We start from the raw sequence: 11,679 nt of genomic DNA, 5'->3' as shown, positions 1-11,679 counted from the left end.
CGGAGTCATGTTATACAGCGTAACGTAACACTGGATCCCTGTGTAAACAATGTACTTTTGTTGTGTATATAACCTACAGTCTGTATTTACAAAGACCTCAAATAACTTTTTGAATGTAGCTGACTGAAATAATGCAGAAAGCCACCGAAATTAATCATATGATTATCATGTGTAGCAGGAGAAGAGAAACTAGAGAATGTAGGCTACTATTTAAACATGCGAGGCATGACTGTGTAGCATGCAAACCATCACTCTGAGATCTCTTTACATGCAGCTATGCTGAAGGTATAGTAATGGCATTTTCTTTTACTTATATAACATTTGGATGCATTTGACTAGATTTATTTGAAGCAGAATTTGTTTATAGAAGCAGCAGGTATATCATTTATTAAATGTGATAGAAGACTTATTTCCAGAATCAAAAATCAGGCTGTTTTTCTCTTTCTCTTTTTCTCTTTCTCTCCTTCCAGAGGGCTATGGTAAACATAAAGTTGATCTGAGTTTTCCTCAATAATATTTCGCACCAAGTTTTGATTAATGTAAGAGCATAAAGTGGGCTGACTTCCACAGTTATAGACTTGAGTATAAACAATCAGGAAAAAAGCAGGGAGCTTTCGCTTAGTCTTCATTCCCCAGAGAAAATATTTGTATTTAATTCTATTTTCCCAGTATCTGGGGGGCTGGGGGGGAGGTCACAGCCCCTCACATCCCATTGCTCTTTCCCGTGTCTATCAGCGGTGCCCAACCTTCCTGCAAGACAGGCTGTGGGGTTCACCGTGGTGCCGGGGAGGGCCGTACCGGGACGGTGGTTCTGGCCAGCCGCGGCCCCACGGGAGGAAAGGCGGCTGGCCGGCGGAGCTGCCTGCATAGACCCTGCCGGGCTGGAGGCTGGGAGCCGGCTGGTCGAGGTCACAGGTTGGGCAGGTTGGGCACTGCCGACAGAAAATCCCCATGGAAAGCAGCAAAAAAAAAAAACATTTCCACAAGGTAAAGCTGGTGTTAAAATGATGCTCTTTCTAGATTCAGTATAGGCCCCTAACTGGTGTAGGCTTTCTAAAATGGCTAACGTCACCTAATGCAGTTCAGAGGAGAGTTAGGTCTGGGACCAATGTTAACTTTTCCAGTAATAGCCATTTTTGCCTAGACTCCACGTGCCATACATTGGAACCAAATTTCCACTGATCAGTTTTACAGATCAAGAATGGTATGTAATCTTCTGGATGTTTATGTGTATCATTCTCATTAGCACTAATGGGAATAATTTGTATGCGTCACGGGGAGGATATACCCTCTTCCACTTTCCTCTCGGAGATGACCCCCGTGCATCTGGTGCACAGAGCATGTTCGGCTAACTCACAGTTGCTGGAAAACCAGCAATGATGCTGATTGATTTTTCGTTTCAAAGAGTTTGCTTTCAGTTCTCTGTTTTTGTTTTTTAAGCTTCTCCCAACCCTGAGAAATGTTCACTTTTTTGAAGATGACTGTTGTTGGAGTTTACGGCACTTTCGTTCCATATTAAAGAAAGTTCTTCCTCTGCTTATTCCAGGGGCATTGGTGGTTACAGGACATCTGTCTGAAGCCTCTATTTCACTGTAGTAGATTTCAAGAAGAACTTTTACAAGAAAGTTACTTTTTAACGTTTTACGTTGTTATGTAGTGTAATCTGTACGTGTATGTCTGTGTATAATTATGTTTTCTATAATTATACGCTATTAAAATAGAGCTTCTTATCAGGATTTTTTTTTCCTTTTGTTTGGTTTAGTTTGTTCATTTTTCTTAAGATTACAAACCACTGTACCAGCGATCCTTATGTTAGTGTTTTTACGGACCTGGCACATTTTTTCCGACCTGTCCCACATCAACTTTAGAGAGCGTGAGTGTACAGTTGTGCAAAAAGCCAGCGCAGATGGGCACTGGTCTTCTGGTGGGCCTCCTTTTAACTTTATTTTGACAAGACAGTGTAAAAAACAAAGTGAAAGACACTGCCCTGTGCTAATGCCATGGAAACATCAAGAAAGTGAGGAATTCTCGTCTATTCTATATGACGGTGGTCATAAATAAATGTGCCCGTGAACTTGGGCTCCTAAATCCAAACCTGAAGGATCTTGATTGACTGCATGACCCAATTCCCAGAGGGGACTCCCACGCATCCCGCCGTGTGCTGAGCACTTGTGAAAATCAGGCCACTTACTGATGGACGCGGGTAAACAGCAGCTGCCCGTTTATGTCACCCTTGGCCATGCGTCATCGTCACGAAGAACGCTCTCTAAACTTGCACGGGGACTTGGCCCCATTTTAGCTGTGTCCTTCCTTTTTGAAATGTTAGCCCCCTTGGCATATTGGTCTCCTAAGAAGCGCCCAACTACTGCAATATGGCATTATAACATTAACCTTTCTTACGCTTAGTTGCTTAAAATAAGTCAGGCTACAGCTGAACAGGTTACTCTTTGCAGACAAGTTACTGTCATTATCCCTATGACAGATGGATAAATAGCTCTAAGAAAGATGCCCTGTTACCAAGAGCTCTCAACTCTATTTTCCTTCCTGATTTTTTTTCTTTTCTTTTCTTTTCTTTTTCTTTTTTTTTTATGCCTTCTGTTATTTTTGGCAGACCAGGCTGCTGAGGGGGAGCTGGAATTAGATGTAAAACTGTGATATACTGTGATATAATTTACATAAGAGCTACATAAGGGCTCCCTTATGTTTATTCACAGGCTTAATCCAAGCTCACATACCTCCACTGTGTTCCAGCCATGAAAATTTGTTTACTATTTCTAAAGGCTAATGAGACCTATTTATGGGTTGCAGGAGTTGGTTTTGACAGAGAGGCTAGTATACGCTGCTCTCTTGTTCATTCACAATCTGTACTACAGCGGAGACGAAAGTTGAGGAGGAGGAAAACCATCTCTGGCATCCCCAGAAGAGTGCAACAAGAAATAGGTGTAGTATAAATACAAATCTTCCATAGATAGCTTTCTAACCAACTTAAATTGCAGGGATACGAGCTGGTAGCCAGCCTTCCAAAGAAACGAAACCTCGAAAGCGTAAATGCTTGTGGAGTTTGGGAATGACGTGGTTTGTTTTTTTGATTTACTACAGTAAGCAAAGCTATATTACTCCATATGGCCTTGACGGACCGGGGGCCTTACTGAGTAATATAGATGTACGTGTTCAGCTCTTATTGTGTAAATGTTAATCAGTTCTTTTTTTTTTCATTTTATTTCTGTTATGAACCCATAGTTATGTGCATAAAAAGTAACTAGATTAAGTGAAAGTTTTTTCTTGCGTGAGGGGAGCTTACGGTAAAGAACTGACAGATGTTGCTCAGCAAAGTGATGATGAGCTGTCACAACAGCCGGATAACTCACTCAGATGAGCAGTCGGGTATCCGCCTTAGAGGATAGCTGCTGGTACCCTACGGGAAACTTTGCTAAACGTTCCTTTTGTTTATCACGCTCATCCTCAATTCCTCCCTTTCATTCTTTACTACCAAGGATATTTGCCTGAAATCGAGCCGCTTACCTCATTTTTTGTCCCAGATAAATTAGGAGCAACTCTGTTGAGGGGAAATCCAATGTAAAATTGGTATTAAGCCAAAATGAAACTAACGAATGGGATCGTTATTTCTTAATGTTCATCTGCACCTGAAGGTGGCTCTGGTATCTCGGTCCGTTGCCATGAAACTTGATGGGAAGCAGAAGGAATGTGTTTATCATAGGGAATAAGCAACCAGAGAACCTACGAAAGAAAGATCCCGTTGCCTTGCAAATATTCTTGGTAGTAAAGAAGCAGATAATGGAAATTCTGAACAGACAGGTAGTCAAAACAGAATTATTTTCAGAAGCTCACGGAGTGTTTTGTCCAGCAGCCACTCCTGAAAACCGTCTTTAACTAGCTGAAATAGAGTGACATCTTTATTTATCTTAATATTTACCACAGCAAGATCAGCTCCGCGTGAGATCACATTGCAGAAATAGGAGAACTGAGATCACATTGCAGGACTAGGAGAATTTCCCCACCTCACCTTATATACTGTTTATAGCAAAGTTAAATTTGGTCCAATGCCCAGCAAGATTAAAACAGAAAGAATACAGCAGATAATGCTTCTTGGGTTGCTCTGCGGGTCGTCTCGTGCCAGGAAATGTGGAGCTGTCTCCCACTCACCCGGCTTTCCGTGTGTCCTAGATTCAGATGAGTCGCCAGTGGCGAGAGAGCGCAATGTGATTGTGCACGCAAACCCGGACTTCTCCGGCTCCGGCGGCAGGAGGTCGGGGACCCGGGACTCGGAGTGCCAGACAGAAGAAATCCTGATAGCTGCTCCCTCCCGGCGGCGGATCCGCACCCAGAGGGGACAGAGTGTCGTTGCCTCCCTCTCCCACTCCGCCGGCAACATCTTGGTGCTGGCAGACAATGGGGATGCCGTCTTCGCTGCTGCTGTAAGCAACCGCATCCGCTCGCGGAGCCTTCCTCGCGAGGGCGCCCGGGCCAGCGAGGGCCATCAGGATGCCACCGCCAAGAATGCAGGGTACGAAGCGGAGTGCTTCCTAGCTGGCCAAGAGAGGATCCCGAAAAAGGGGAAGGAGGTCTTGAGCAAGCAGGGTTCACAAGAGCGCCAGCCCATCGGTTTAACTTGTCCTCAGCACCTGCACAGCCCCGAACACAGCATCGGCGAGAGGGGGAGATCGCGGCTGTCAAGGATGGCCGATTCGGGCAGCTGCGAGATTTCGTCCAACTCGGACACCTTTGGGAGCCCCATTCACTCTATCTCCACGGCAGGAGTCCTGCTCAGCAGCCACATGGACCAGAAAGATGACCACCAGTCCTCCAGTGGCAACTGGAGCGGGAGCAGCTCCACGTGTCCCTCCCAGACATCTGAAACCATTCCTCCTGCCGCCTCTCCTCCGCTGACGGGCTCTTCGCACTGTGACTCCGAGCTGTCACTCAACACCGCTCCCAACGCCAACGAGGACTCCAGCGTCTTCATCACCGAGCAGTTTGGTGACCACACGGACAAGGTCAGGGGCCACAGGGCGAGCTCCTTCACCTCCACCGTGGCGGATTTACTGGATGACCCCAACAACAGCAACACGAGCGACAGCGAGTGGAACTACCTGCACCACCACCACGACGCCTCCTGTCGCCAGGACTTCAGCCCCGAGCGCCCAAAGGCCGACAGCCTGGGATGCCCCAGCTTCACCAGCATGGCCACCTACGACAGCTTCCTCGAAAAGACCCCCTCCGACAAGGCAGACACTAGCTCACACTTTTCCGTGGATACCGAAGGATACTATACCTCCATGCACTTTGACTGCGGTCTCAAGGGTAATAAAAGCTATATTTGCAACTATGCAGCCGCGGGCTCCGAGAGCCAGACCGGGAGCGTGACCTCCAGCCTGGCTGACTGCGCCTGGCAGGAGTGCGTGAGCCACAGGAGGCAGGGACGGCAGAGCATCTCACTGAAGAAACCAAAGGCAAAGCCAGCCCCACCAAAACGCACCTCGTCTTTGAGGAAATCGGAAGGCAGCACTGACCTTCCTGACAAGAAAGAACCAAAGATCGGTGGTGGGCAGCACGTCTCTCACACTGCCAGGGAAATGAAGCTGCCCCTTGAGTTTTCAAACACACCTTCCCGAGTGGAAGGCCCCAACCTCCCAGCCAAGCAGGAGCTCCCCTGGACGAACCAGGGCGACGGCGGGTTAAAGGACACTCCGTTCGACGCCGCTGATATCCCCTCCTTTAAAGACGAAGGTGCTGAACAACCTCACTATGCAGACCTCTGGCTTCTGAACGACTTGAAATCCAGCGATCCTTACAGGTCCTTGTCCAATTCGAGCACCGCTACGGGTACTACAGTCATAGAGTGCATCAAGTCACCGGAGAGCTCCGAATCCCAGACGTCCCAGTCCGGGTCACGAGCCACCACCCCATCGCTCCCTTCGGTCGATAACGAGTTTAAGCTGGCCTCCCCCGAGAAGCTGGCGGGGTTAGCTTCGCCCTCCAGCGGGTACTCCAGCCAGTCGGAGACGCCCACCTCTTCTTTTCCGACCGCTTTCTTTTCGGGACCCTTGTCTCCAGGAGGGAGCAAGAGGAAGCCGAAAGTACCGGAGAGGAAGTCGTCGCTGCAGCAGCCGCTCTCGAAAGACAGCACCGCCTCGGTGAGCAAAGACCTCGAACTTCCGATTATACCTCCTACTCACCTCGACCTAAGTGCTCTTCACAATGTCTTGAGCAAGCCCTTCGCTCACAGGCACCAGCTGCATGCCTTCAGCCACAGCAAGCAGAGCGCCGTCGGGGAAGTCCTGCAACCCAGCCCTCCCTCTGCCCTCGCCATCACGCCCTCCGTTCTCAAGTCTGTCCACCTCCGGGCCGTCAACAAGCCTGAAGGAGGGAAACAGAAGGGCAGCGCCCCAGACCTGCTCTGCATACAGGAGACCGCCCTGATGGCGACCGACATCTCCCCGGGCAAAACGAGGCCGCTCTTAGCTAAGAAACCAGTATCACGCCAGTACTCCACAGAGGAGGCCATAATGTCGTACGTTGACGCTTCCCCAGCAGAAGGGGGCCCCGGAAAGCTGCCTTTAGAGAAAAGCTCCTCTTTCAGCGGGCAGAATACCTGTGAGCGTGAAGCTGTAACTTCAGCAAGCGTGGGTCTGGTTGAAATCAGACCCAGGAAGGACCAAACACACCTGGCCGCTGAGCGCTTGCCAGAAAGCGCTCGGAATCAGACGTGTGCCATCTCCACGGACGGGTTTCCGAAGGGCTCAGCTGTCCTCACAGGTGATGACGAAGCAAAGAAACCCGGACAGGGAGCAGAAACGGAGCACGGCCTTCCGCAAGTGCAGGCTCAGCGAGAGCTCTCCGCAGGCGGCGAGGGGAGGCTGGAAGCTGGGCCCACGGGCGAAAGCCCAGGTCAGGCTGAGGGAGCGGCCATCAGCGATCAGCACAAGCACCAACCCGATGTAAGCCACCATGTGCCTGGGAATATCGGCTACGAAGCGGAGACGGCAGCAGTGAATTCACTCGACGAAGCGAGTTGCAAGCAGGAAAACGATATCGCATCAGGTATCCCAACCAAAAGTGCCTCTGATGACGGCAGAGCGGATGAGACGGTGGGCGACGCGGATGAGCTTTCGCTGAAAGGTCAGTTGTGAACTCTTTCTGCGTCATACCGTATCATGTGGCTTTGGACATGACTGGTGGTAGAGTCAAAAAGCAGGCTGGAGGTGCAAACCAGCGTGCCTCTGCAGGTTTAAGTACAGAGCCCCCCCCCCCCCGATCTGCTAGCTGGCCAGCCAGCCCAAAGATATTTTACGCTTTTTCAGTGATTCAGAGTGTATTATTTCTCTGATGCTTATTTCCTCCCTTGTGCTGCATTTCATCTGAAAAGAGAAAAGGGAGGAGCGCTAACCCTGGGTTCAGGGGAGCCTTATTATCACAGCTGTACAGTAAACAGGAGATCCCGTTTTCAGGCCCCAGCAGTGCCCCCTTTATGGGCTCCAACAGGCAACGTACATGATGTTTAGATTAGAGGATAAAGTCTGTATGGCGGTATCGGCCACTCGGTCGTGAACCGAGCTGGTGCCTCGCATTGGCAGTGCTGTTGCAAAGCGCGGCGGGGTCTGACTCATAGCATGGCCTCTTTCCTTGTTTAAGAGTCTTCTCCAAGCGACGAGTCCATCGTGTCTCCGCTGAGTGAGGAGTTACAGGCTGACGCTGAGGATGTCTTTGTGTCTCCAAACAAACCCCGCACTACCGAGGATCTGTTTGCAGTCATTCACAGGTAACCTAACCTTGCGGCAACGGGGAATGGTAACATGCAGCCCTGCATAGTTGCCCACTAACGATAGCTGCAGGATGGTTATTCGATGGTTAAGTCTTGTCCTGAAACTATCTTCTTTAGTTTATTGAGTTTATTTTTCTAAAAGGCAACTTTTAAAAGATGCTTTATTATAGCCTGGTGTGCACTCTGAGTATCTTCATGGCACGTGTAGGATGCTTTACAGATAACAACATCAGGCCGTTCTCTCTAACAAACACACGTGTCTCAAAGAAAACTACCCACAGTGGTTCCTGCCTTCTGCCCAGCAGCTCTACTCTGGTGAGTGAGTCGTCGTAGCGAGAATGATGAGAAGGCATCTTTTCAACTTTAGAGTATTTTGATTCAGATGAAATTTGCGATCACAACCGAAATTACAGATTTCTGATATTGAATAGATTACACCGAGTATTATTATTACCTAAGACTCTGAATGAATTGTCGTCTTTATAAAGAGCTGGTTGTGCATACATTGTTTTGGAAGAGCTCGGTGAGGTTGAGAGGGACTCTGTGGCTCAGTGCCTCATTCATTGCACAAGAGCTATCACGGCTTAAAGTGCCGTCAGTCACTGCTAGACTCCAATATTTGATAGAGGGATTACGAGAACTCTAGCTAATATGAAAGCACGTTCAATCTGTGAAACTCCAGACCGGCATTAAGTGTTATTCTACAAAGATAATGTATGAAGGAGTGTTCCTTTGTGTTTTTACAGATCAAAAAGGAAAGTTCTGGGGAGAAAGGATTCTGGAGACCTTTCGGTAAGAAACAGATTGAGAGCTTCGTCTGGGACTAGCAGCCAGCCCCCCACCAGCAGCACGCTGCCCGCCAGCAACGTGCCACCGACCGGCAGCATGGGCACTCCCATAAGCAGTCAGAGGTCCCCCGGGCTCATATACAGGAATGCCAAAAAGTCCAACACATCCAATGAGGAGTTTAAACTACTGCTCCTTAAAAAGGGCAGCCGATCCGATTCCAGCTACAGGATGTCTGCCACGGAAATTCTGAAAAGTCCTATTTTGCCCAAGTCTCCCGGAGAGCTGACGGTGGATGCCCCTCAAAGCCTAGAGGAGTCTCCCCCCGCCGTGAGCCCCGATGCGCTGTCCCCGCTCTCCCCCTGCTCCCCCAGGGTCAACGCGGAAGGGTTCTCCTCCAAGAGCTTTCCCATGTCAGCGTCTTCGAGAGTGGGGCGCTCCCGGGCGCCTCCGGCAGCCAGCAGCAGCCGGTACAGCGTGCGCTGTCGGCTGTACAACACGCCGATGCAGGCCATCTCCGAAGGAGAGACGGAGAACTCGGACGGCAGCCCCCACGACGATCGGTCTTCTCAGAGCTCAACATAGGCTGTGTGGGCGCCGGGTCCAGGCTGCCGAAACCACTCGGGCTCTGTAAGGATGTGAATATAAGAGGCCAACGCTGTAGCAGTCAAAAAAGAAAAGAAAAAAATTGCAGGGCAATATCGATGCTTAAATGTGTTTGTGTTTGTAAGGGGAAACAGAGGACTACAGCTGTAGGTATTTATTACGTTACGTTTTCTAAAAGGAGGAAGAAACGCTATGTCTGTTCTCTTTTCTTTTGCCTTCAATTTGGTTTATCCCACTCTCATTTCCGTTGTCACTGTAGATTTCAAGGCTATACACTTTCCATAGAGTTAAAAGTGACTTTGAGGTTTTTTTTCCCAGAAGCTGCCCATCTAGAAACAAATCCCTCACTGTAGTGCTTCCCTAGGGAGAAGAAAAAAAAAAAAAGAAAATGCTCGTGAGGGTTGGTATTTTTCTACACTAAAATGAGCTGAAACAAAATTTAGAAGAAATTAACAAAACATATGTAAATACCATATTTTTGATAAAAATTTGTAAATAGAATTCTGAAAAAGTGGACGTGGCAAACGATTTACTGCATAACAACTTTGTTTATAGAAGACAAAAGAAGTCAAATGTAATAACTGTATTCTGTGAATACCATTTTCATATCAAACATAAAAAGTTCACATGGCCACCGATAACCACTTTCAGTGCGACAAGCCTGAAGGACAACATTTAGCAGTGGAAAGGAGGAATTCTCCGCCTTAGCTAAGGAAGTGGAAAGGCTGACTGCGGTGGGATTAACGTAACCATTTGTCTTTCTAAGGCAGCTCCAAAGAAGCTAACTGGAAAGCGCTGCTGGGAGGGTTACCGTGAGGATCGGTGGGGAAGGCGAGCGTGCTTCCGACAGAACAAAGTCGTGTCTGATGCAAAGCCCCAAAGGGTCCCATCCCACAGCCTCCCCTGGGCCTTTATTCTAGCAGGGATCGCTTCAGAGAGGAGAGATGCGAGACGAAATAGTACTTAACTTTCATATTCCTGGGCTATTCCTAAGGCTATTGGGATACATAACACGGTCATAACCTGGTAACTATAATCTTTAAACACAATTAGTTTCTGGTTCGTAAAGGAAACGAATTATAAGCATGCAAGAAGCGCTTTCGATTTATCAGTAAATATCCGCGATGAGTTTTCAGTGAAGCTTTCTCTTTGTGCTGATGAGATTCATGCTACCTAAATATTTACAAAAATGACACTGTGAAAACGTAGCTGGGAAATAGGTATGTGTATGCATTATTTATATTCATTGCTGAGCTGGGAAGGGGAAAGCTCTGGTTCATTGTGCCAGCCACGTACAGTTGGGATCTTGTCTGGGTTTACCAGAAATGCCGAACAGGGTGGGGGACTGGGGTGGGGTGGGAAAGGAGACAAATCAAAGCAACTGCTTTGATACAAATGAAGGCAGGGAAATAAAAGCTGAATTACTTGAAGTTACTTGAATTTTCTCGTCTTAAAACTGCAAGAACGTGTACTTTTAAAACTTAACCCGTGAGTCGCTTTATACTTTTGATTTTTAAACAGAATAAAACCAACAGGCCTGATTCTCCTTTGGGCCACCACGGTTTCCATCGATGTAGCCCCGTCCGTGCTACTCAGAGAAGAAGGCCCTCTTTGTCCAAAATTGATGTAGTTGGTGTTGGTTGCCGTAGGATATGATTTGGAGTAGAGGAAAGGTTAGTGCAGAGAAAATAGTGCGAGGAGGAATGCGGTGTGTAGTAGGACAGGTCGAGTAGGATGGCAGAAAGAGCGTACTTTGGTACTAAAGAAATCAACTAAAAGCTGGCTTAAGCATAAGTAAAGAATAGGGAAGCAGGATGTGTGAAATGGGTTTTTACTAGTTTTTTTGCTTTTAATCATGTAATGCCTAAAGCTGAGAGTTTTTAAAAGCGGGCAGAGCGTGTTTTGAAGAGGCAGGTTCTACCTAAAACTTACGATTTTAAAGAGTCTGAGCAAGTCAGAATGGTTTAACAAATCCCAAATGTTACGGGGAACCATAAGGTTCACGTCTGATTTCATCTGGTGCTTACCACAAGAAATATCTTATTCAGGGTTTCCCACCATCCTCCTCTGTAGCCTGGTTGCATTCGGTGTGCGAGGTAGAGTTGCTGTGCATGTGATACGTGTGTTGGGGAGAGGGGTGGTCCATTAGCTGAAGGGCTGCAAATTCGGGAAGTCTAATCTAAAAGTCTAAAACAGTTTTCAAAAAGGTAATGGGAGCAAGGTTTTGGAAACAAAAGGCTAATCACAGTAGCTTAGTTAAGAAAGTCTGAACACAGGTGAAGTGAATGAATGAGAATGTTTTAAGAGGAAATGTTTAGCATACAACAAACCACTTTCTGGAGAACATGAGTAAAGGAATTTTAGATATTGGGCAGAAAATCCTTAGTCTGTCATCTTCAGTCATTGAAAATTTTACCAGGAGCACTTTTACAATATGTTTGATAGTCCTGAGTTAAATAGTCATTCAAAACTGTAAAGAGAATACAGCTGAATTGACTTTGATG

General features: G+C 47.5%; 1 protein-coding gene across 1 annotated transcript; it reads left to right on the top strand.

Moving 5' to 3' along the window:
* Nucleotides 1–2,619: 2,619 nt before the first annotated feature.
* Nucleotides 2,620–9,543, top strand: NHS (NHS actin remodeling regulator). Its single transcript, XM_075175450.1, has 4 exons — nt 2,620–2,940; nt 4,186–7,140; nt 7,654–7,780; nt 8,530–9,543. Exons 1-4 carry the CDS (start codon nt 2,754–2,756, stop codon nt 9,152–9,154), a joined length of 3,894 nt encoding a protein of 1,297 aa, XP_075031551.1. The 5' UTR covers nt 2,620–2,753; the 3' UTR covers nt 9,155–9,543.
* The last annotated feature ends 2,136 nt before the right edge of the window (nt 9,544–11,679 follow it).

Source organism: Calonectris borealis, chromosome 1 (genome assembly GCF_964195595.1).
Source record: "Calonectris borealis chromosome 1, bCalBor7.hap1.2, whole genome shotgun sequence".
Lineage (NCBI taxonomy): Eukaryota > Metazoa > Chordata > Aves > Procellariiformes > Procellariidae > Calonectris > Calonectris borealis.
Note: the sequence above shows the minus strand (reverse complement) of the source record. Positions and strands in the feature narration are given on the sequence as shown.